Genomic DNA, 27,164 nt, shown 5'->3' with positions numbered 1-27,164 from the left:
TGTCTACATCCAACTCGTGTAATCTGTTTGTTAACACACGACTTATTACGATCGAACGTTTTCCCTCATCGGTGCGAACGTAAAGTAGTACTGTAGCAACGTTAATTATCATGCTTCAACCATTGAACACTCGCACACACAAAACCACACACGTTGGACTACTTGAATCCCATGTTGAGCGTAATAGAGTTAGTGATTTCGTGTGCCCTTCTTTGGTTCATTCTAATCGTATTTCGTCATAGGTAGATGTTGAAGTCGTGAACAATATTGTTGATTTTCAATGTCAAGCCGACAAGCCGACACATTAATAACCGACTTACTATTGGCATGAAACTACAAGTTTACATCAATGCATTAAAATCTGTTAATTTCCAGAAAACGGATTAGAACTTAATTGAATTCTCAGAGTTAAAGGGTTGTCTGAGAAGCCTACAGTTATTGTAAATAAAGAAAAGGCAAGCATTCGAAAAGTAATCTTGTTTTGGGGGTATTGTTAATTGTCATGTACAAGAAAATCGTACAGCTATTTGATTACGTTTCTTTGTTTTGATAAAATAATAAAACAAAAGGTAAGAATAAGATCTAGTATTAAAGTTTGATTGAAAAAGTATAGGAAAAAACATTTAGATGCCGAATACCACAAGAGGCTCCTTCTTCCATACCTTGACAATTTATGTCACTTCTAAATCTTCATAGAATTATAATTTTGTTTTATCGATCAATGTTACCAGGGACCTATAATAAACAAGCACTGCTTTTCGATAGGTTCCTCACATTCTACTTAATCTATCATATGAATTGAGTGTCATTGAGACGTGCTCGTAATACTACATTGTATATATATTTTCCATTTTATACATCTGTCTACATTTTTTTTTAATGTGGAACAAATCAACTTGAAACTTGAAACTTCAATGCTGTTTTAGGCTTAGAAATTTAGGGCAGCTTTATGTTTGTAAATTTAAAAGTCCATTTTGAACTGGCTCACCACAATAATAAATTAGCCGAATTTCTTTGAAATTATTTATATTATTAGAAACCTCACGTTTCTAAGACTAGAGTGCAAGCATGTTCAGATTTGGCGAGGTAATACCTAGGTCACATTTGCCGCGGCGGCCGTGCGGTCTAAAATATCAACGGCCAATAGCAATATTATTATAGGACCGCCGCAGCAATCCCACAGTCAAATACGGTAGCGGTAGGATAGCCGCACGGCGTATTTTGAATTTGTGGAGATCTCCGACTGCCGTACAGCCTTTGAAGTGATGACGCACGGTCGCCTTAGAGCTTCCCTGCGGCGGCCGTAGCGTTTTGACAAAAACTAATGCAGACGCAAGGAAGCCGCAAGGTGCCCGCAAGTCGGCCGAAGGGGGACCATACGGCAACCGTGCGGCCAGAATGCTGCTACAAGTTCACCCCTGGGGTATATAACATGGTAGGCTATCGTACGCCCGACGTACGGCCGCCGTTGAACCGCTCTACGGCATGGCTACGGCGTGTCTAATCGCTACGGCGAACCTAGAAATGAAAACAGTTCAACTCCGCGTTATAATCCAAGGCGACCCGTACGGCCTGTAAAGGGAAACGCCCTAGGATTACCCTGAGGTCACCGCAGATTTTCTGCAGCCGCCGCAAGTATCTCTTGATTTCGGGGGCTTACGGCCGCCGTAACCTAGCCGTAGAGCAATGTAACCTAGGCATAAACCGCCGCAAAAAAAAATCCGCCGCAGTTATTTTCAACGTGTAAATGAATGGCAACTGCGTGCAACGAAGGACTTGCGCGAATTCACTGGGCTCTGTATTTAAGATAAAGGAATGTTAAGATAATTATACCTAACGCCATCATAAAGAATCGCTGCGGTTTATATCTGAACTAGCCTTTAATAATAAGATAAGCAGACATTGACTCTGTAGTGATTTAAGAAGAAGAGGCACCAGAAATACGGTGTAGCCGGTGTAAGAATAGTGAAGATGATGATGAATGTGATGTTTGACAAAACAATATTATTGTCAGATGCTGCTTGTAGTGTCGGCTTGCATGGTGATGTAGACAGTAGGTTTGCGGGTGCACCATGTGAGATGCACTTATCCTCTCCAAGCGCTATAGTTCTCCTTAGAACTATATGCTAAGAAAGATAACAAACAGTCCTTTTCAGGACTACCACACCCCCAAGAAATATTACCTAGTCAGAGTCCTTTTCAGGACTCCTCAATCCTCTCTCTCTCTCTCTCACATGGTGCACCCGCAAACCTACTGTAAATAATTATTGTCATGCAGACTAGTTTTATATAAAAGAGACAGGCAAACATGAGGCGGAACCCAATTCATAATAAGCTAATTAGGAGATATCGACTTTCTCAAATGCAAATTCCTTTCTCTGGTAGTCTTGACGTATTGTTAGGGCATAACTGACATAGCAACAATGGTCTTTGTTGAAGAGACATGCAATTTTTCAATGAGACGATATAAGCAAGGAAAAAAAACTAGAAGTTTTTCTGTTCTAAAGAGCGGGAGAATGCGAGCAAAGAATCAATACAAATGCACTTATTAAATTCTCAGAAGATAAGAAGGTTAAATGCATATTCCGAGGCCATGCGCAGTAGGCCTACTGGCAATGAACATGATGAAAGTCATTCTTACAGGCGTCATAGGAAATGTAGAGCATGCGTCAGCTAGACAACTTCTAAATGAGTATAATTATCTACAATAAACAGGACAAGATGTTGTTAATCTAATGTAACCTTTTGCTCTCCAATATCATTAGTGATTCATGACTGCGGTTATAAAAGAGGTTCATACAATAATATGATTGCATAAATCAAAGAGACTTTGAAAACAATGTTCTTCCCAAGAATACTTCATGATCATCTTGGCTTGTCAAGATATATTTGTTGGCCTGCGTTTCAGCAAAAAATAAAGCTCAGACATTGCATGACTATAAATATAAGACCTAATCAACTTGTCCCACACACAACCGTCACAAACGTGTCGCAATCTCGGTGTTATGTTTGACTCACATATGACAATGTCTAACCAAGTTCTTAATATTTGTAGATCTGTAAGGTACCACTTGCGTAATATCGGTTTTATTCGTAAATATTTGTCCAAGTCTGCCACCGAAAAATTAGTTCATGCTCTGATTTCCTCCCGTCTTGATTTTGCCAATGCCCTCCTAATCAATCTACCCCAGAATCTAGTGTCCAAGCTTCAGAAGCTTCAAAACGCTGCAGCTCGTATTGTTTCTCTGACCACCAAGCGTACCCACATTTCCCCAGTTTTGCAGTCGCTACACTGGCTCCCAGTAAAAGATCGCATTGTTTTCAAAATTTTGTCGCTCACCTTTCATTGCGTTCACGGCTCTGCTCCTCAATACCTTATCTCTCTAATCCAAAACTACACTCCTGCAAGACCTCTACGCTCATCCACTTCCAATTTTCTTGTAACCCCCAAAATTACCAAAACGTGGGGGGAAAGATCTTTTGCATACTCTAGTCCTAAATTATGGAATGGCCTTCCTGAAGACATCAAAAAATGTTTATCCTCTGATTCTTTCAAAACTCATCTCAAAACATTTCTTTTCAAGTCTTGATCTTTTTTCCTGTTTACACGCGCCTTGAGCACTCCACAGAGTGGATTTGGCGCGATATAAGTTATATTATTATTATTATTATTACAACCAAATAATGATTCCGAGTATGATAAAAAAACGACTGAAAAATAATGATTGCAATCACATTTAATTCTATCCGTGTGATAGGAGCAGAAGATCACATCGGCATGAAACTCGGTACTTGTTTGCATGTGATAACAAATGTAGTCAACATGATTGTTTAAAAAAAAAATGAATAGTCTAGTATAGAAACAAAGAAAAAAAGAGGTTGTGGTTTTAGAAAGCTCATTATAAAGGGATGGTGCTGAGGGAGGAAGATAAATAGAAAGAGAGAGAGAGAGTGAGAGAGATAATGTTGAGAAATTAAACCTCCCTACGGTTCTTGATATGAGACCTGGGCTTGGCCAAACGGATAATTGCACTATGTTACCATGGTAACTAGTATAAGTAAACGCACGAAGATGGTTATTCAAGCGAGTTGATAGGAGGAGGATTTCATGAGAGCGGCAGAGAAGGCCATGCGCTTGGCTTAGAGTAGGCTAGGTTTGCAATCCCTACCGTTGTGCCTTACGTGATGTCGCATGATTTTAATAATGTTTCATTGTTTGATCAGCATGCATCTTAGGCATTTAATATGAGTAATTATATGAATGTGACCATTGCCATGCCCATAATTACTAGCTTTATAATATATTCTCCGTGGCGTAGCTACTTGGTGGGAGGAACATGCACCCTCTCCCCCCCCCCCCCACCCCACCCCCGTTGACTCCCCACCCGAAATCCACCTATAGTAATTAGATGGATCTCACTGCAGCCCCCTCACTAACTAGACTCACGCTATGCGCCACTGATCACTATTATCAAGCTACATACAATGTCATCATGAGCTTTTTAATGAATATCTTCCCTTCTTTTCTTCTTCTTCCTCATCATCATCATCCTCATCCTTCTCCACATCATCTCATTATTTCTCTCTCTAGCATTTCATCCCCATTTCAGTCGATCTTCAGTGCGGTTATCACAGTGTTTCATCACAGTATGTGTTATTCATGACACGATATCTACGTCGCGAAGGTTTCCATGCATATATCTTTATTCTACCAGGTTGGTTGCCAAGACAATGACAAGCATCACATGTACACACGTTCATCTTCCATCTATTCTACAGTGTTTCTGTGTCTGTGTGTGGGTTTATAGGATATGGTATACCCTAACCTAATTGATGCATTCAACATAATTATTTACGCAAAGCAGTTGTCCAAACGACAGACTTGAAGCGTAGGTGTAATTAGTGATAATTCCATTATCAGTTTATGAATTAAATTAATTATTTACTGTTTGGTATTCAAAGCTTATAATCATTTCTCTCACAGCGCGTGTGGCAGGTTCCAGAAATTAATCAGGAATATTCCGTCGATCCAAGTTTGTGTACGACAGTAGCGTAAAGGTTGTATCATCCTTGATATTCATATAAAGGAATGGATTAAAAATGTATAATGTCCTTTTGACTGTATGAAGCAGACTAAATTTCTCTCTTTACGTTACGTTGCAATGTACATGATTGTGTTGATTCGGATAAATTGTTCGATGTGTGTATGTGTGTGCGCGCAATCCCGTGGGAGTGGGTGTGTGTTTACATTATTATACAAAATGAAAGAAAAAAAAATGAATGTGATATCGTTAATACAAGCCCAATAATGTTGGGTACCTTGGATATCCATCGATTTCCAACTGCCGGATTTATTGGTTAAAGGTGGTTTTGCGACTCCTACACTATCCGAATTCTTAATTTCAACCATAAAACCATCACTAAACCTAACCCTAACCCTAAACATAAACCTAAACCTAACCTAAAACCTCATTGCAACTCTAACATTAACCCTATACCTTTGAAGAACTAAAGCCCGAACAATTTTCTCATGAACAAATCGAGTTATGTTACAGGTCATTGCTATGGCTACATTCCTGCAAAAGTCTTTGGGATTTTATTATCTACCTCACCCCTGTTTCTAGCTGTCTCCCTCCTCCTCCCTCCGTTCTCCCACACGCTCTCTCTTCTCCATCTCTTTCCTTTTCCATGGGCATCCCTAGACCATCTCTCTCTCTCTCTCCCCCTCCCCTCCTCCTTCCCTCCTCCCTCGGTCCCCGCACACTCCCTCTTCTCCATCTCTTTCGCTTTCATCTGTAGACCTTTGTCTCTCTCTCTCTCTCTCTTTCTCTCTCTCTCACTCACTTTCTCTCTATATATATATCTCTCCCCTCCTCCCTCGACCCCCCCCCCCCGGCACACTCCCTCTTCCCCATCTCTTTCGCTTTCATCTGTAGACCTTTGTCTCTCTCTCTCTCTCTCTCTCTCACTCACTTTCTCTCTCTATATATATATCTCTCTCCCCTCCTCCCTCGACCCCCCCCCCGCACACTCCCTCTTCTCCATCTCTTTCGCTTTCATCTGTAGACCTTTGTGTGTGTGTGTGTGTCTCTCTCTCTCTCACTCACTTTCTCTCTCTATATATCTCTCCCCTCCTCCCTCGACCCCCCCCCCCCCCCGGCACACTCCCTCTTCCCCATCTCTTTCGCTTTCATCTGTAGACCTTTGTGTGTGTGTGTGTGTCTCTCTCTCTCTCTCTCTCTCACTCACTTTCTCTCTCTATATATCTCTCCCCTCCTCCCTCGACCCCCCCCCCCCCCGCACACTCCCTCTTCCCCATCTCTTTCGTTTTCAATGGGCATCCTTAGATCATCTTGAATTCTCTCTCTCTCTCTCTCTCTCTCTCTCTCTCTCTCTCTCTCTCTCTCTCTCTCTCGCCACTCCTACTCCCCTCCTCCATCCGTCCCCCACACACTCCCTCAGTTGTTGTTGGTTCTTATATGGCGTTTTCCATCGTCGTTGGATGATTTTCGCCTTTCCTTTTCCATGGGCATCTCTAGACCATCTCTCTCTCTCTCTCTCTCCCCTCATCCTTCCCTCCTCCCTCGGTCCCCCACACACTTCGTCTTCTCCATCTCTTTTATTTTCAATGGGCATCCCTGTAGACCATCTGTAAGATGATTAAAGTATTTTATAGGATGACGAGACATCGTCAGATTTGTCTTGTGTTGACTCTCGAAGGAGATTAACGTAACTTATATATATATATATTAATCTACATCGACTAGAATATATAAAGATTATTAGTAACTTATAGATTCAGATAAATACTAAGATAGATTAAATCATTTTAAAATTCAAAAGTTGAAGATAGAATTACCTGTATATTTCCCAGGATATGGTAGCAGGTATAGATTGTACGTATCCCATTCAAAATGTTGTCAAAGTGCAAATTGTCCAAATTATCTTTCAAATAATTTTCCAGAAATATTTGACAATATTCTTCATTGATATGTAGAAACTGAGAAAATACTTTAAAATCAGGTAATTAAAGGAGACGAAAAGCCGGTTAAAAAGATCCAGAAAGTAAAATTATCTTTACGTACGTGGAAAAGGGATCTAGAAAGTGATTTTATCTTGACGTAGAATTGAATAAATGAAATGAAATCCATACGAAATGATAAATGCAAAGAAAGTGGAAAAACACGAATATCAAATATAAAGTCCTCAAGAGGCACGATACGCTTAATGACATTCTAGAATTCGATCGCCTAGCTAGGCAGACATTATTTTATCAATGCCTGCCTGCTTCATGTCATCGTTTCTAGGAGAATTGGGAAAACTTGAATCAAACTGAAGTGATTTACTAAACTACCTGCTACACCCTGTTTGCTCAGCAGTTGAGAACAGCGTGGCTACAAATCTCATTAATTCACAACCAGCATGTCTCTGATTCAACAAAGAGAAAGAAAAAGATCAGAGGGGAGGGAGAGAGAGAGAGAAAGAGAGAGAGAGAGGGGGAGACAAAGAAAGAGGGAGAGAAGTGGGAGAGAAAGAAAGAGGGAGAGAAAGAAAGGGGAGAGAAAGAGGGAGAGAAAGAAAGAAAGAGAGAGAGAGAGAGTCAGACAAAGTGAAAAGCAAAAGATAAAGCGAACCAAAGAAAACACATGTAGAGGTAGATGATTTCAACAAATGAGGATGGGTGAATCTAAGTTATTATATAGCTAGCAATACAAAAATAACTCTTCTGTATACACTTATATTGACTTGTGAAATCAATCATCATCGATGTGAATTTAATTCCATGCTTGCCGGGACATCATATTGCACAAAATCTGACAAGTTCTTGATGATCAAATCTAATTTAATTTCTAATTTTTCAATGAATGCCACCAGTTTATGATTAGTACAAACACATCTTTAGTATATAATAGTTATTAATGCTTGGCGACGTCAATTTTTTTCTCAAAGGACTCTTTTTGAGGAAATGTAAAATCATCATAATTGAACAATTCAAGGAATATGAATAACATTTTTAAAAACATCCCTCAATTGTCTGCTTTAACATTAACCTGCCATAAGTAATATGTTTTAATTATACACATGCCTTTTTACTGATTACATGTTTGATAACCTGTATTCTTTCCATTTGTTTCATTCAATTCATGTTCATGAGATAATCGTATAGCGCGATATTCAACATTCATCATTAGGATGGAACAAATTAAAAAAAAGTTCAAATGAACTGTATTATCAATAATGCTAATATACTAGCTCTATTCTCTTCCACCTTTGCTAAAAGATATCATCCAACAAATTTCTTTATAAATGTCATCGATATTAGCAATGGTAAAACTTCATGGATAGAAGTAAACATGTCTCTAGTGCAAGTGTAACTTTGTCTAAAAAAAAAATATAAGTAGGAAATGTAAATAGCAGCTCTTCTTTTAATTGAAGCTGGTATGTTGCATCAAGTCAGTAGAAACACTCTCATTTCATTCCAATTTGATCAATTCTACCCCTTTTAAAATATTATTTTTTGTAATCATTTTAGCAAGCTCTAAGACATTGAAATGTTAGTCCATAATTTACCAAATAGAATGTCTGTTGAAATTCCATTAAGATTTATGATTTAAAAACAAACCCTACATTTGGCACATATTAAGTTTCTTTTTCTTTGAGATATTACCTTTATGCAACCCATAAATCAGTATATTATGATGCAGCATTTCTCGCTTGGCACTTACACATCCCTGAAATCAACATTTACATGAGGTCCATATCTCAAGAAAACATTGTACACTTACTCAGAATTTCCACAATTTCAAGTAAAAAAGACAACAATATCTCTTTAAACCACTTTAAATAGATTGCTAATTACTTGCAAAGTACACAATTTCATCAACAAGGTTTTCAAGATCCATCACAAGAAAAGTGTTTTTATCATTCGTAACAAAGATATAAAGGGCACTTACTAACCATATCTCGATTTATCTACGATATGTTTCACATTGAATCGTGATTGTTTTTATTCAGAATGGGATATGAAAACAAAGACTATTTCAATAACCTTATCCATCACCTTGTGAAAAGTGCAAACATTACGATACAGTCATAATACATCATCTGAACAAGGTTTCTACACAGTGTGCATGCACAAACCACCCTTGGTAGTTATTTGCGTAACAGTGTCTGCACTATGAGCCTACAATAGGCGCTTGTACTTGAGCCGCTGCTCATTTATCACAGCCACACACCGACACATCTAGGCTCTGCTCAAGGCTATAGGGATCATGGTTAAGTGTCAAGTGAGAGTCTGTGCTGCAAACTAATTATTACTAGATATACAAATAGGCTATTGAAATTACCCTTGAATTGATTTCTCAAAAGTCTGTTAGATTGTGTTACGGACACCAATGTTAGCAAGTATACAAGTATTATAAAGCATTCTACCCTGAAGATCAACCATGTTTGAAGGAGGCATATTTGAAATCAATTTCCGCAATTCAAGTGTCTTAACTACAAACCAAGCTGTATGAATTAATATTTCAGCCTAGATTTGAAATAAAAGTAGTTGAACATACTACAGTACCATAGCCGATTGATTTAAAATAGTATTCTACCCCATCATTCTTACCTTCTGTAAGAAAGTGTTTAGTTGCCATATTTAGTAATATGTAGAATATATATAGAGTATAAAGTAATAAATTGAAATTTTATTTCACTTTGAATTAATATCATGCCTTCTTTAGGCCTTTGAGGAAACTTTTGACCATTCTTTCTTCAATTTTTTTTATTTTCAGTTATTTTTCACATGATTTCTCTCTCAACATTCCTGATTCTGTTGATACATACCTTCCATCAATAACTGTGCTCTCCTCTGTGTAACACAGCTACCAGTATTCATGTATTTGTATACATTACATGTCAGGTCTTGATTTACATCATTTGTGATACTATATCAAAGAGGGCGGTATAACTGTTCATTGTGAATGCCAGATTATATCTCCCATGGCTTACAGAAAAGATGCAATGCAGTTTAGTCATTATCCATCCCATTCAAAGAAACAAAAGGAGTCGAACATTAGTTTGTATATTTCACACAATGCTATCACATAGCTAGATTATTGTATCGTTTCTCTTACTTTACAGAGAAATTTGTGAACTCATAGCAACTTGCTTGGGCCACCACACAACAAGGACAAAAGTTTCTTCAGAAAGTTTCTTCAGAAAGTACAAATGAGGGATTTAAAAGATTGGCAGTTATAGCACAAGTGGTACGATTGCAACAATTAACTCTTCTGAAGGTCAAAACGCACTAGTAAGCAAATAATTACCGTTGGTGAAGGTGATTGGACAAACTATCACTTCCGAGGCGATATGGATGTATCTATCTTAGCGTATACATTCGAATCGCCGAGGAAGTGATAATTTGCCATCGCCTGAAACCAAAAGATGATTGTTTGCTTTATATTTCACATCGGAAACATTTCACTTCTTCAGTCATTTTATAACAAGTCATCAATTAACAGCTAGCAAATGGTGTACAATACGTAAAGTGCATGCAGTATGGTGTGACCATTGTTTGCGCGTGACCAAAGTTCGCATACTAACACTAATATGCAACGTTTACAATTAAAGTGTGTTGCACTGAGTAGATATTAATACTATCTACCGAGTGCAATGCACTTTCACTGAAGATAGTAGTACTATCTACACAGTGTAAAAAACTTTTCTTCTCCATCAATGATGGGCAAACTATCTTTCATCACTTGATTTACTTTTGACCAATCGTAGAGCAAGATTCTTAGTATGTGGAATATAATGTTTAATATTATGCATAATTTATACTCTCCTCATTTTCAATAGATGCTAACTTGTAAAATCTTCTTTTAGGGATAGATTGAATCAATAACATTTCACTTGTAGTCTTTGCAGTATTTTGTAACTTTTATCAAATTCTGTAACAAAGAAAATGTTCAGAATCTAGATTCGAAACAAAATTCAGAATACATGTACTGATTAAGGCATGAATAAGGCACTTCAAATAGAATTATTACATCTATGCATATGCATTAAAGCATATCAAAGTATGTAATCAGCAAAAAAAGTAAGAAGAGAAACAGCATAATAAATGGCCTCTGGATATATATGTATACCCCAATGTAACAGCCCTTTTGTTAAATAAATTGAAAAAGCAGAAATTATTTTCATATTAGATGTTAACATCAACCATAACTACACAACCTAGACATTGTGCATTTTTATACCGAATATCTGGTAGTGGAAGACTAAAGAAATCAACAGAAAAAGCGATCATAAAGAGATGATAAAGATCACATGTAATACTACACCAAAAAATAATGAATAAAAGTGTCTACTAGAATTGATCCTACTAAAGATATAACCTATTTTTTTTAGTTTATAGACTGTGATACATTCACTGAAATATTCTAAAATATAAACCCCACTATGCTTGGCACATATTCTCTCAGTGTTATATCCAATATGGGTAGCAGTAATGTTAAATGTTACTATGGTTACTTAAAGTCATATGTCATAATTTGTGTCTGTAAAATAATAGTTGTTTACAGCAAATATTTTGCACACACGGTACGTCAGCCTACAATACTGAATTCTACAAATACCTAGGAATGATAGTACAATAAATACCACATGCTATACATCTAAACGAAAGAAGAAAAAAAGTGAAATGGAAAAAAAATCAAACTCCTTTCTTTGTTCTTCCAGGAAGGATATCAGATGCTCGACGTCTCGAGATGAAGACGATGATGAGAAGGACGACGACCACAGGAAGGCCGATGACAATCAGCTTGGAAGAATGTGACTCAGGGAGAACTTCCTGTATTCAAGAAATATTCACAAGGAATATTATTCATATAAATATTTTACAAATTATTCAGCTATAATTCATACATACTTTGGGATGAAAGATCAATTGTTTTTTATGTAGTTTGTTACATACAGACATAATGAAATGAGACATATCTGTATCAGGTAATCTAATTGTGTACTCGTAAGCATTGATTTCTTATTGATATGAAATTTCTGGCTTCTTATCATTTTACTTTTATTGTATGAGTTATCTACAGGATACAGGGTACTACCTTGTTCATATAGCCAATCATTACCTGGATCAAGGTCTAATAGAATGGTATCATTTATTAACCGTCTATCATTCAGTCTGGATGGGATCTTTCCATCAGTTGTATAACATGTGTCTAGTCATGGGGGAAGGGGTCACTCACACTTAGCTATAATGGATAAAATGAGAGGGGTAGAAAGACTGATGGAGGGGATCACGATATCATCTTCTCATATTTCTTTTCTCTCTCCCTACTTTCCATACCGGTATTTTTAACCATTTGCTGGCAAAGGGGGGGGGGGGGGGGGGGGGGTAGCCATACCATTGACAACCCTCATTTTTATATGAAAATGTTCTTTAAAAAAACACATTTTGCTTTGCTTGTAAGTACATGAATAAAGCATAGATTATTGAGGACTTCAATACCCATAATACTAACCTTAAGCTGATCTGCAATATTCTCTGTCAGAGTATCACTGCAAGAAAATTGTAAAAATTACAATGATCAATCATTCATAGCATTATTCTGAAATTAATAGAATATATGGAATTTCTATAACAGATTTTTTTACCTTATCATACTTTTGCCTGTGCATTTGATTAAAATGAAAACATGAAGAAAAAATGTGTAAGTATGACTAGCTGATTTGTATTCAATGAATTAGTACAAACAATGTCAAGTTATAATGTTGAGGGGTCAGTGACACAAAGATGTAACTCCATTTTGGCCATTGTGAGGAAAAGTGGTTTATGTGTCACTGAGCACTTGGGCCTTAAGGAGTTAAGTCTGTTTGACTAGCCATTGACTTCAATGGGTGGAGTTACCGTAAGTCTTTATATTTCCTGGAAAGCCCACATTTTTTAATATTTTGATATCAAAAACTCATTTTGGCAAAATATGGATTTACATCTTTGTGTCACTGAACCCTTGATGTACCCGTTTTCATTGCCAGTATGAAAACAGGCATAAATCAGATAATCATTGATATCATTAATAGTTAAATGGAATACTCTTCAAGGGGTGACAGGCATACAAGGTATAAATCCTGTAACTAAGGCAGTTATATTTGGAACTTATATAGCTGTTTTCACAATCTGCATCACTCCCTTAATCTGTGGTACTCCCCTCTCTCTCTTTCTGTCTCTCTCTCTCTCTCTATCTACAGTATCTGTCTCTCTCTCTCTATCTGTCTGTCTGTCTCTGTTTGTCTCTTTCTCTGTCTCTCTCTCTCTCTCGTCAAGGTTGTGTGCCATGACATGTAATCTCATCTCTCACCCACCTCATAACATGTATATTTTATATGCATACATATTACATGTACATGTACTCAAGATAAGGTTGACTAGAATCCAACTCTCATGTTACCCCATGATTGGTGCTCAAACATGGGCTTGACTTTACCAGCTGCAAAGATCAACTTACAATGGTGATTGCTCTGGCAGTACATCGACGCCAGGAAACCGCTTGTAGCCATTCTGTGCAAATTGAACAACGGTTGAATCATCCCGCATTTGAAGGGTGTAGACGTACTGCTTCCCTTTCCTAAATCTGTGGGTGGATAAAAAAAGATTAAATGAGATATATAACTCAAAATACAATTCTTTGTTCGTCATTAATGGTGCTAAATGGTCATTAATGGTGCGCTTTGAGCACCTTCCAGGGTGGATATGTGCGCTATATACATATCCAATATTATTATTATTATTATAATTAAAGATGAAGCTAGAATCATGATTCTGCAAGGATTGCCATACAGATGACTGCATATTTTTTTATGATTTTATATCTTTCAGGTTGATTCCTGGAAATACCTTTCTGCGGCAAGCAATATGGCTTCAATTTTAAAAGATTTCTTTCAAGATAAGTTTCATCATCACGTTTAAAGGGATCGTTTAACAATGTTAAATCTGAGATTCACGGCCCTACGTGTTATCAGTGTCTGTGATATGGTGTAATATTGAAGCCCTAAAAAAATTGCGCTTCAAAATGATCAAGAAGTGCCTCAAAAAAGTAAAAATCTTTGAGTGACCGATTTGACCATACTCGTTTTCCCCAATAGACTGTAGTGTTGTGAAAACCGTCAGGCGAACGGTTTTCAAAAATTTGTAATTCCAATCATAAATATCTTGATAATCAGACAGGCGATCGGCTTGTAAAAGTCATGGGGTTCCTGACTGACCTAAAGGTTTATGATTATCATTGCATCATGAGCTAAATCCAGAATTTTATTTCAGAATCTGAGACAAAGTTATCGGATCCCTTTAAATTAGAATGGTTGAGACATTCATGACTTGGTTAATCATTTGATATAATGGTCTTTTGAGACTGCTAGTCATTTCTGTCTATTTAACAGAATACATCGTTGGATATGATCTAACTTATAAGCAACACAATATAAGAACTAATCTTTATATTCTCAATTTAACTAGTCGAGCTACCATATATATATATATATATTAAAAAAGAAAATAATAAAATGTCTACTTACAGATGCATCGCAGGAGACCCAGATAGCTGGAATCGCTTGGCAGTTTTAGGGTTCTTGGGAATATCCACTACTGCAACATTGATCAGGGAATGTAACCTATAATGTGCAAGGTAAAAACAAATGATAAAATAATTTAAAATAATAGTCAGATCTCCATTTCTTTGAAATACCAATGTAATAGTTTAAAGCATTAAAAATACTGCACAAGTCATCTTCTAGCACTGGACTTCACATTTAAATTATCTTTTTTTTCTCTACCTAATTTGGGATTGGACATCATGTGTGTGCATATTTTACAAGTAATTTTTGTTCATGATCTATTCAGGCATGTTTAAAGTTAATACATTTGACCTTGCATGGATGCATCTAATAGGCCTATAATCATTTATGATTATATGTTTGGTGCTACCAAACTATCTTAACTAAGAAAGATAACCAACAGTCTTTTTCAAGACTACACAAACATTCCTTTCAGGACTACACACTCTCAAGAAAGATTACAGAGAGTCCTTTTCAGGACTCCCCAATCCTCTCTCTCTCTCTCTCACATGGTGCACCCGCAAGCCTACTGTATATCTACATCACCATGCAAGCCGACACTTACAAGCATCTATCTTACTCCTTCCACAGTAATACACTGTGTATTCCTATTCCATTCTGCTGCCCATTGACGATTGTATTATATTTCATTAACAACTTTTGTTATATTCTGAATGTATGTCATTCTTGAAGTTGTTAACCTTATTGATTTTACTAATTTACATACTTTTGTACATTTTTTGTTGTGGAAATAAATGAACTCATTAATCTAGGAACTTAATTATTAAATGAAATACAGCTTTGAATTTTCAAAAAAAATTCTTTGACCTTACTTCAAATTACTTCAATGACAATCACACTACCTTTAGATCAATATATGTACTGGATGCTAAAAATATGAATTCCTGTATGATATCTGATGAAATCATTAGATATTTGACCATTACAGTCCTATTTTATCAAATTATAATTCATTTGTTCATGCAGATATTCAAAGCAAATTTTATATCTGGAAGGTATATAGGTTCATCAGATAAATAAACAAACCCAAAACATTCCACTTAAAGTGATGGGGAATACAAATGTTAAATAGACATGTCACAAGCTAAAGATAAACATGACTTCCTTGCTGCTGTTGTTTCTGGCTTAGATTGGCATTTATGATATTCATTTCATAATACTTACCTATAAGCAATATTCTCCCACATTGGCAGAAGAACAGAGCAGTCAACATGCTCCACATCACAACTGATACAAATATGCAGGTTGTTCAAAGAAAGGAAAAATTTGAGTTAATTGAATATATAAAATACAGATAAATTTAATACCAGAGATAATCATTATACCACGACAAGATATTCCATGAAAGCTGATTAGCTTTATATCCAATAAATGTAACAACATGTGTCTTATTAGAGTTTATACATATTGCATTTCTCTCTATAGTATGTACCAACTTTTGGTGTCTCATTATACATCCTGCTAAGAACCAATACAGCATTATATATTTTTTTTTAAATACATGAAAAGAACAAGGCTTTGAAATCACCTTTTTTTTTAACGTAACTTATAAGAAAGGTTTAACGCTTAATTCAATCTTGAGTTCTAGGTCATGTCTTATAAAGAATTTTAATCTAGATTTATCCAAAGTCCAACAATCAATCCTAAACTGTAAGTCCTAACTTTTAGTACAGAGTTAATATCAATATCAAGTAGTGATCGATATAAAATCAATTGCAACTGTTTGCAGGTCAAGAGAAACTGGTTTAAAGCCATTTTCAATTTAAAAAAAAAAAAAAATTGTTATCATGCATAAGATAGGTTATGTGGATAAATAACAAAATAGCTGAAAATCTATTCACTTTAAAGTTCAGCTAATATTTGAACAAATGGTACACATATGATATCACGTGTTATGCATGTGGGTTGGGACTACCAGATTGTTTTATTCTATTTTTCTCAGTACTCAATTTAGGTCAGGTTTAGAAAACAGTAAGTTTTGCTTGATTTGTATTTATTATTTTTTTTTTTTAATTATTTTTTTACTGATTGTGTCACAAGAACTTTTCTCCAGGAAGTAAGTGATATCACCACATAGGTGATATGTGTGTATGTGTGTTTGAGAGAGAGAAAGAGAGAGAATATCTGTGTGTATCAGTGACAGAGAGAGAGAGAGAGAGAGAGGGAGAAAGGTAGAGTGAGAAAAAAAGAGAAAGGGCAGGAAGTGAGAAAGATAGGAAAGAGTGAGTGAGAAAAAGAGAGAGACAGAAAGGCTAGATAGGGAGAAAGACAAAAGAGAGAGAGAGAGAGAGAGAGAGAGAGAGAGAGAGAGAGTAAGTGAGAGAGAGCAAAAGAGAGAGAGAGAGAGAGTAAGTGAGAGAGAGCAAAAGAGAGAGAGAGAGAGAGATAGAGAAGGAAAAATGGGTCGTAGACTTACAAGAGGACAAACCAGTCTCCTGTGGTTGCACCAGTAGAGACTTGAGTTCTCCTTTCAAAGTCATCATCTGACAGTGGTATATGGATCCTTCTTCCTGTAACCTCCACAAAGTGAATAATGGACTGAGCATCCATTTCACCTAGAGAAAGTCAAATCAAAGAATATACCAAGATATTGGTCAACTGCATGGAATATGCAAGAGGCTTACGTTTCGGAAGAATTTTCATGAAACTTACACAAAATAGCACATGAGTTTTCATCAACGCACTTCCAAATTCTCAACAACAACAAAACACTGGGCTTTACTATTGTTAATATTATTATTTGTTTAAGTTGACAATTTTTGTATTTTTGTACTTTATGCAATAACAGTACTAAAATGAGCAATGAAATTAAAAATATAATGTATAACATTGATAATCATCATTACCGGTATGATATAATACACTGTAAAGTAAAATGAACTAGATGGAATTTTGACTGCGCGCAGTCGAAAATGATGCCTCCGCCATAGAGCAATTTAAACAAGTTTGGAGTTTAAATCTCCAGTGGTTCTTGAGATATCATGATAACAATCTCAATGTATGGAATTTCATAAGTTGACCTCTGTGACCCTTGACCTACGTGCTCCAAAATCTAATCAGATTGTCTTCCTATGGTGATACACACTATCATTAAGTTTGAAGTTTAAATCTCCAGTGGTTCTTGAGATATTATGATATGGTGATACATACTATCATTAAGTTTGAAGTGAAAATTCTCCAGTGGTTCTTGAGATATCGCGATAACGATCTCAATGTATGGAATTTCATAAGTTGACCTCTGTGACCCTTGACCTTTGACCTACGTGCTCCAAAATCTAATCAGATTGTCTTCCTATGGTGATACACACTATCATTAAGTTTGAAGTTTAAATCTCCAGTGGTTCTTGAGATATTATGATAACAATCTCAATGTATGGAATTTCATAAGTTGACCTCTGTGACCCTTGACCTTTGACCTACATGCTCCAAAATCTAATCAGATCGTCTTCCTATGGTGATACATACTATCCTTAAGTTTGAAGTTTTTACATCTCCAGTGGTTCTTGAGATATCATGATAACAATCTCAATGTATGGAATTTCATAAGTTGACCTCTATGACCCTTGACCTTTGACCTACGTGCTCCAAAATGTAATCAGATTGTTTTCCTATATTGATACACACTATCACTAAGTTTGAAGTTTAAATCTCTAGTGGTTCTTGAGATATCATGATAACAATCTCAATGTATGGAATTTCATAAGTTGACCTCTGTGACCCTTGACCTTTGACATACGTGCTCCAAAATCTAATCAGATCGTCTTCCTATGGTGATACATACTATCCTTAAGTTTGAAGTTTAAATCTCAAATGGTTCTTGAGATATCGCGCTAACAAACTCAATACAAGGAATTTCATAAGTTGACCTCTGTGACCTGTGACCTTTGACCTACGTACTCCAAAATCTAATCAGATCGTCTTCCTATGGTGATAAATACTATACTATACCATTATCAGTATATCCTTTTGTATGGTTATTTGCTAGTTTGGCCAGGAGGGATTAGACCTCTCTGCATGGTCACTCTCAGGTGGTTATCTCATCAAATCAGCTCTCAATTAACATAAGAAAAAGGGGACCATTCACCAATGGTCACTGATTAGACATTGTTTGCTATATAAATGTAGATGGCACAAGTAGCTATAAGTAGTGCAGTGGGGCTTTAAGTTGACTTTGTTCTCCTTTAATTGCATGACATTTTCAATTCAAACAGAGAAAATTAATTTAGTTGTGAAGTTATTATGTTCTTATCCTACATGTACATACTTCTGCTAAATAAACTCAAGTATTTAATCTGGCGCTCGACAAATGAGCGAGTTACACACGGGCTTGCTCATACTCTACACGTTTACTAAACCATTGACCTTCAATCTGCTCTACAGTGGGCTCAAACAAAAGATCCTACCTTTGTATATCTTTGTATTGAGTTCACACTTAGACAATAAGGCAGCTGGCATTTCCCACTATTACAACTTATTACCAGCATTACAGTGTATTTGTATCAAAATTCATATGAAGCATATTAATTGCTAAATGAATGATATCTGTGGGAATTTCCACACAGATTACAATATGTTCTTTTTATCAATTATCTGATGATTGTTCCAATAAAGGGCAAGGCCTAATAAGGTGTATCATAAATAGGATATGACACATATATTCTTCCCTGGAATACATGGAGCACACTCTTTGATGATTGCTTCTTTTTATCAATTATCTGATGATTTTTCTTTCAGATTATACTATGGAAAAAATGCAGCCTTTTATAAAAACCATAAGAAGTATTGTAGCTTCTTTTTTTTAAAGGCCCTGGTAATACCCAGAGTTCCAAACTCTTGCAATTTCCCATTGGTATAAAAAATGTAAATAAGCAAAATAAAATGACATATTTAAAATTTATTTTCATGAAGAAAAGATTACAAACGTGTAGGACGATATCATCAGAATTATAGTTACATGACATGCTGTAAATGTAAGAGAAATTAGATATTTTTTCTTTACATTACAAGTAAAAACTTGAGCTAAACTTATAGTGGAACCTTAATGCTATCTATAACACTCTTCAAGCTTGCTACATAACCTACAAAGGAAAAAAGTTTTGCTAGTCCCACTACTTTTTGAACAACTTTTTTTTTTTTTGGGGGGGGGGGGGTGTGCTTTTTAACCCACAAAAATAACAAGTTTTCAAAAAGGGTATTTCCTTGCATTGGTATCAACTATGATGAGGTTCCACTCTTTAATACAATGTAGTGAACAGATGCTTTTAACTACCCTTGAAAATGATTCAGTATTTGTTAAATATGACAAAGAATTATAGAATTGAAATATAACAAAATGGACATTAATTAAGTTGGACCAAACTCACCAGTGTAAAGGAGGGGTGTTTTGTCTCTGACATAGTAAAGAGATGGAAGCCTTCGCAGCCCTTGCTTCCTAATGGTTTGTAGGTCACCTTCTATAAACACTTTGATGTTCATATCTGCTCTCTCGGTAGCAAAATGCAGAGCCACTTCTTCATATTCAGGGGCAAACTCATTGCACTTAATACATCCAGGGCTCACTACATGGAAGAGGTGGAATAAAGACAAATCATCAAATATTTGTGATGCTTTCCTTTGAGAAATAAATACCTTGCAAATTGTAGGAGAAGATTTTGTTTAATTTCATTACAAACTTACAAAGTCAAACAAACTACAAAACTTGCTTGGCTTAAATTATAATCTTAACTTAAAAATTGAGCTGAACCCATAAATAAACGATAAACTTGAATTTCCATAACGTAAATTTGAACTACAAATGATCAGGCTTTTCTTGATGAAACAGTCTAACAAGAACAGGTACCTTCATTGTGCAGTTTCTGTACAATAAAGGTACGCTATAACCACTTTAAAGCTAAAGACCAGTTATGGTCATGCGATTGCATTGTGAAAGAAACGTTGTGAAATCGATCAGAAAAGGTTGATCATCTAGCATAGATGTACTGCAAGGTTCTGGAATCATCAAAATGATAAGAAATTTGGCCAAGTCTTGATAAAGTTAGAAGCATTGTACACAGAAAGATGTATATGGGACTACACACGTGCGCGACACATGCATTTCATATCTCTCAACAGGCAAGAGATACACTAATTTACCAAATATAGTAGGCGGTTTCCGGTCAAAATTGTTATCATCATGAATATTCAAAACATATTCTTTCACATGATTGGTAATAGAGCTTCCATTTCATTTTTTGAAATTGGGGCATTTCCAATACTGGTCTTTACCTTTAACAATAAAACAAAGAACCAAAAGTCACATTTAAGTCTTTAAAGTTCATTTAGAACAAAATTTGACAATCTTTTTTGGTTCAAGAACATGGTGGCACAGATGGGTCAATAAAGAATTTCATAACCTTCAAGACTCTGATAGTGAATATCAATGAAATTGAAAGGATCAAATCATCAGTCAAAATGGTTGCTTGCTAATCATGTATTCTTGTATCACACATAATGGGCTTATCTAGACCTTAAGGCATGGTAAAAGTTATCTTATAATTTTTTGTCCAAGTTTTTCTTTTGATTAGAAGAGGGTTACATACATGTTACATGATTTTTATATTAAACAAACTTTTTAGACAAAGGATTTGGGGTTGCATAGATCTTATGGAACTTTAAACACTGAAATCATTTTTTTCCCAAACAGGTGCTATATCATGGTTTTAAAAACCACTCATTATATGTGCACGCACAAGCTTATAGTCTACGGGGTGAGAAAATGGATACCAATGCGTGTGATGAAATGAAGCGCTACTGATCTGTGAGCAGTATGCGTGTGTGCAGCAAGCGTGTGTGCAGCAAATAGTGGTTTCTATTTCACGATAATGCCACAGATGCTCAAAACTTTTTAAAATTGCGTTCTTGCCGTTATTAAAGCGCGCGCCCCTTTGTGAAGTTTTCTACTGTAATGTCTCGGTCTCAGATCCTCATTACGGTAGATTACTTCACACAGGCGCGCGCACGCCCGCCCGTAACCCACCATCGGTCTGCACTTGTATTGTGCAGCAGTTTGCCGTGAAACCTGTGAAAAAGTGTAATAGATCTAGATCTATCAATGTTTTTTCCGAAAAATACTCCAAAAATAACAAGAAAATTGACACAAAACAGGTAATAAACATAACAAATTTTAACTCATGATCTTTATTTAAACATTTGATGATTATTTACTTCATTTTGGGTATGTTCTAGGGTATCTCCATGCCAGAGTTAAAGGTCAAATTTTGGATAGGTTTCTGAACAAGCGCCGTAGATTTCTAGGCCTACCCATCATATTATTTTTGTTTCAATTTGGGTGGCTGTCGCAAAAGAAAGGAAATCTTCCCAGGGATGGCAGTATCTCTGGTTACGCCTAAAGAAAAACAAAGACAACAAAGACATTAATCTCAAGTTTGATCTACCCGAAAGGCCGGGCCGAAGTCGACGTGGCATTGCAATTGGATTCTATCGGGCGCACCAAAATACAGTCCCATCACCCGATAATAGCGTCTGCTAGTGTGCAATCAAACCTCCTTGCTTACCGAAATTCACGACAAAGCGGTCTCCTGATTCGACCAACATGTTGAATTCATCCTTTGTGAGATACTTGGGTTTGACGTCAACCTCGGCGGAGTCATCCTCATTCTCATCAACCTCCGACTCGTCAACATCTTGAAGATGAGCAACGCTCAGCAACATCGACAACACAACGCAAAGAACGAGACAACTCTTGGAGGACGACATCTTTACACGCACTAACGTGATTGAATAACACGTTTCAGCGCTAACGATTGGGGCCTAGCTTCAGCTTAACAAACTTCGTCAATGTATAGTTTCCTTCATTGAATCTGGAAACCATAAATTTAGCTGTGTACTGTAACGCTAAACAGACAAAAGAAAAGAAAAAATGTGGGTTGTATGGCCTATCAACCCTGATTCCTTCTGAAGATCGATCTTCGATCTTCTTCTTCTTCTTCTTCTTCTTCTTCTTCTTCTTCTTCTTCTTCTTCTTCTTCTTCTTCCTCTTCTTCTTCTTCTTCTTCCTCTTCTTCTTCTTCTTCTTCATCATCATCATCTTCTTCTTCTTCTTCTTCTTCTTCTTCTTCTTCTTCTTCTTCTTCTTCTTCTTCTTCTTCTCTTCTTCTCTTCTTCTTCTTCTCTTCTTCTCTTCTTCTTCTTCTTCTTCTTCTTCTTCTTCTTCTTCTTCTTCTTCTTCTTCTTCTTCTTCTTCTTCTTCTTCTTCTTCTTCTTCCTTCTTCTTCCTCTTCTTCTTCTTCTTCTTCTTCTTCTTCTTCTTCTTCTTCTTCTTCTTCTTCTTCTCTTCTTCTTCTTCTTCTTCTTCTTCTTCTTCTTCTTCTTCTTCTTACTATGCTCTAAAAAATGTTTGATGTGATTTTTCCTTTACTATAGAGAACTGTTCATTTTGTTTGAATAAAAAATGTAGGCCCACTGCATGGAAGTTAGATTTGGAAAAGTGAATTCTAACCGAATAATGCATAATAAGTAGATCTAATTATTTACGCTCCAATTTGTAACCGTTTTGTGAAAGGAAAATTATTTACTAGCTTTAAGGCAAAAAAGCAAGGTTCGTGGTATTTCAGCACAACATTTGTTTGTACTTAGGGCCACTCTTCCCATTTCTCTCAGGTGCTAGCTAGGGATGCCCCGGGATATTTGACTATTTATGAGTTAAATGAGGGTCTGTTAATGATTCTCTTTCACGTTGCAATGGCGGTATTGATCACACGGATGGTTTTATGAAACATTATGTGAGAAAGTCGCATATTGTGAGTAAAATGATATTGTAATGAATTTAATACAAACATTAATACATATTGAATGAATTCAATCAAGCACACTATTCCTTTTTCTTTCTCTTTTCTTCAATTTGTTGTTTGTTTGTTTTTAATTAGGAGAGAAACGGCAAAAGCACCAATCATGCCTACATTATGATCAACAAGACAAAATGTTTAGAGCCATATCTTGTTAAAATTGTATAGCGCGGCCGACCGCTTGCATAAGGTCTAGCGCCATCTTTTGTTTAAAACATTACAGAGTGGAATGCTGATTGTTTTGCATGCGTGTTTTAATTTAGTCCACTATCTGGACTGTTTTCGATTCGTATATCTTATCCATGCAGTTGGCTAACATATATTACATGTTCGTTAAAACGTTTAACGAAAGCTTGCATGATTTTGATAATAATTGCAACGTCTATTAAAAGAAACATCACCTTTTCATGACAAAATACAAAGAATATTTTTCGTCCCGTGTTCTTAAAAAGTCTTATAAAAAACTAGTTTGAAAAGAATTCCCAACCATTATCTACATCCATATAATCTTGCTTTTAAAATCACTTTATTCACCTATTTTGAATTGACTTTCAACTTTAATTGCAAAACTGAAAATTGTATATGGATTTAAAAAAATAATAGTATTAGGCGCGTTCGCTCAGAGGTAGGGCAGTGCATGGTCTCGTAATCGAGAGGTCCCGGGTTCAAAATTAAGTCAATAGGTTCTCTAATAACAAAGTAGCCTACCTGATATATACACGGTAATTTTCATGGTCCCAATGTCCCCGTTATGAGAAGTTTCCATTATGTTAAAAATAATTTTTCTATGAATGTCTAGAGTTCAACAATAACAAATTAAACAGACCCATTTTCGAATAAACATGACGTCAACGCCGATCCGGGGTAGACGGTCCCATTCACACTCAACACCCCTTCCCTCCCCCTCCTCCTCCTCCTTCTTCCCACCTCCACGTTATACTTATAGAAAATAAAAATTGAAATAATTAAGATAAATCTTAACCTGGGTTGACTCAGGAGAATAGGTTTAAATGTTTTTTCTTTCTTGTATTTATCCATCGACTAGAAATGTAGTGCGGCCTGCTATCGGCCCCCCCCCCATAAAAAACAAAAAACAAACAAACAAAGTACAACAACAGCAACAACATGATAACAGGGTTTTCATATTCCCCAAGACTCACCACTTATCTAAACAAAATTAATGTGAAATGGCGCAATATAAAAATGTTTTTGTTTTTTGAAGAACAAAGTCCATACAGATCTCTGCTTTACCTTGTCTTTTGTACTCTCTTTAATATCTCTATTCAATTAAACCAGTAACCCGTGGAGAAGGGTAATAATAAAGGATTCTTCGTTCCACGTTCCTTTGCAAATTCCGCACAGCAAACGTTCACATCACAGAGTATATACACAGCAACGAATGTACAGTGTGTGAGTGTGTATGGACTATAATACCTAGGCATATAGATATTCGCTGTGCTAGTGAGAGCAGAAGAGAACATACTGTGGATATATCCTGGGTGTATACTCTTGTTGTCGCAAAAGGTAAGGCATGCATCTATTTTTCATACTTTGTCGTGAATGTGATGAGCATGATCATGATGTATTATTCCATACAGTAATTATACCATTTTTAGGAATTATAATGGCGAAGTGAGATGTGAATGCGATATGGGCGCCGAGGAATTGTTGAAATGCAATCCTTTCCAAGAGCTCTATTCTCTCTCTCTTCCTGGTTAGGTTGCTTCGTGTTTTATTTACGCTGTCGTTTCTTCACTATAGCTTTTCGATTGCTCTTGTGATGATAATATGATATGACACCAGTGTGCTGTGTGGTGGGATGTAATATATAGACTGTTTGCATTTAATCCATAATAACAGGAAGAGTTCATTTACCAGGCTCAGACAAATGAAATAGCATGGGTTATACATTCTAGAATAAATTATGAAGCTATGGAATCAAGGCAATGCATGTTATCCTGGTGTCCGATGTTCAGTGTCGATTTACATGACATACTTCAACTTCTACTTCTATGACGATACTCGGTAGGATACATAATAATATCCATATCATCCCTCCTATGCTCAGTAATTAATCTGCACTCCTAATCACCCTTTTAACAGCATTTCCTTCACTTGCAGGTACTATGTAGCTAGAAGCCAGAGCGATGATCATAATAATTGTTTGAATGCCTTGATAATATAATATCGATTTGTTGCCTTCTATACTAGTAGAGCAACATGTACATGTAGGACAGGCCTATGATTAATTATGTATGATATTGTTATTAATATCGCGGATTAAAATAAAATATATATAGGCATATATATGTAGAAAATTAAGTGCCCTCCATTTTCGCCCATGTTCTGACGCTAGGACGGTTTGTCTTTTTTTATGCAGTGTGGCTTGTAAAAAAGCGTTTAATGTTTACTTATTTAGTCATATCAAACGAAGGGATTTACTATTTTGTTCAAATTTGCTTTCCTCCAACTCATACATAATCCGGGCCATCATGCATGATATCACTTCAAAGTTTTCAATAGACTCGTCAATCTGAAAACATGTTTTCTTTAATGAAAACCCCCTGAATAAAAAGAATTACTTAATAGAAAAAAGGGAAGGAGAAATTGTTTACATTTTTTGAAGAAATTTGACAATTATCATACTTTTTATAGCAAGTATTTGATATCTGTACTGCAATGTGTGCCATTTGATTTTTACTGCATGGAACTTAATAATTAGTATCGCCTGTATACAGACATCAACGAGCCCTTCATAATTGTTAGTCATAATGATTTTCTGGCACACTGAAACATTTGTGGGATGTTGGCTGAATTGATTCACCTGTCACGTAGACAGTGATAATGAATCATGAGTCACTCAACATGAACATGTCTGCCAGGTGGAAATACAGCGAAAAATACAGAAAATGTCAAATGACAAGACTCTCTCTCTCTCTCTCTCTCTCTCCGTATATTCTTTCAATTTTATCAGCAGAGCCAAAATAATTTATATCAGTATTATCATCGTCTGAAATTCGTCTGTTCACTGCTCAATACACGTTTCTATCTGACTGTCAAATACAATCTTTTGGTGCCTTCAATAATTTGAACATATTTCCAAATCAATTTAACGATCTATAGTTTATCATTCTTAACAGAAAATCCAGATCTCTTTGAAAGAAGATGGCGAGCGGAGATAATATGGAGGCGGTCGCGGCCTCAATGACCCGGATGGAGAAACTATTGGAGAAGATAGAAGACAACGGACGAACAGAAGATGTGGTGCACAAGAAACGTACGGATGGACACAAGGTGAGAATCTATCATTCAGTCCAACCTTTTGACCTAACAAATTGTTCAGTTCAATCTTCATTATAGACCCTTGACCTGACTGTCTAGCTTAGTTTAAAGAGAAGATTGAGTTTCGGTATAGATGACAATAATGTGTGAGCTTTCATAATCTTTTTTATATTAGTTTGGAAGAAAATCATAGAAGAATTAATCTTCCCGGAAGAAGATTGTTCTAAAAAAAATCTATAAACGCGCTCGTATTCGAAATATGACGAAAACGAGCTGAAAAGTTTGTACCGAGCTTTTGTGTATCTAGTCCATGATACCCAAAATCGGCGCTCTTGAACTTTTGCTATATTGAGTCTATCACTCTTATTGTTGTAATTCCCAAACTTCGAATTATACATCCATTAT

General features: G+C 36.2%; 2 protein-coding genes across 4 annotated transcripts in view; one reads left to right on the top strand and one right to left on the bottom strand.

Annotated features, from left to right (window-relative positions):
• Positions 1-10,910: 10,910 nt before the first annotated feature.
• On the bottom strand, positions 10,911-22,515 carry LOC575692 (protein disulfide-isomerase A4). Its single transcript, XM_776078.4, has 8 exons — positions 22,188-22,515; positions 19,998-20,192; positions 17,051-17,189; positions 15,799-15,861; positions 14,575-14,670; positions 13,509-13,634; positions 12,525-12,561; positions 10,911-11,842 (listed from the first exon to the last, which is right to left on the bottom strand). Exons 1-8 carry the CDS (start codon positions 22,387-22,389, stop codon positions 11,705-11,707), a joined length of 996 nt encoding a protein of 331 aa, XP_781171.3. The 5' UTR covers positions 22,390-22,515; the 3' UTR covers positions 10,911-11,704.
• Positions 22,516-24,831: 2,316 nt separating this feature from the next.
• The window catches only part of LOC105437930 (neuronal acetylcholine receptor subunit alpha-3-like), a 17,221-nt gene continuing 14,888 nt past the window's right edge, over positions 24,832-27,164 (top strand). The window contains exons 1-2 of one of the 3 annotated variants that reach the window (XM_031000294.1): positions 24,832-25,001; positions 26,601-26,771. In XM_031000294.1, coding sequence (XP_030856154.1) covers positions 26,643-26,771 — 129 coding nt within the window. In that variant the 5' untranslated portion in view covers positions 24,832-25,001; positions 26,601-26,642. The remainder of the gene's footprint in view (positions 25,002-26,600; positions 26,772-27,164) is intronic. The other 2 variants (XM_031000295.1, XM_031000293.1) reach the window with 2 other exon arrangements.

Source organism: Strongylocentrotus purpuratus, unplaced genomic scaffold (genome assembly GCF_000002235.5).
Source record: "Strongylocentrotus purpuratus isolate Spur 01 unplaced genomic scaffold, Spur_5.0 spur5_scaffold_6, whole genome shotgun sequence".
Classification (NCBI taxonomy): Eukaryota; Metazoa; Echinodermata; class Echinoidea; order Camarodonta; family Strongylocentrotidae; genus Strongylocentrotus; species Strongylocentrotus purpuratus.
The sequence above is the reverse complement of the archived record's forward strand: the minus strand, read 5'-3'. Positions and strand labels throughout refer to the sequence as shown.

What these genes read in the sequence shown, in the direction of transcription:
- LOC575692 (XM_776078.4), bottom strand. Translation starts at nt 22,389, where the DNA reads ATGTCGTCCTCCAAGAGTTGTCTCGTTCTTTGCGTTGTGTTGTCGATG. An exon ending in AACACCCCTCCTTTACACTG is followed by an intron (nt 17,190 to 19,997) that starts GTGAGTTTGGTC and finishes GACTTTCTCTAG; the next exon opens with GTGAAATGGATGCTCAGTCC. An exon ending in GGAGACTGGTTTGTCCTCTT is followed by an intron (nt 15,862 to 17,050) that starts GTAAGTCTACGA and finishes TATTTGTATCAG; the next exon opens with TTGTGATGTGGAGCATGTTG.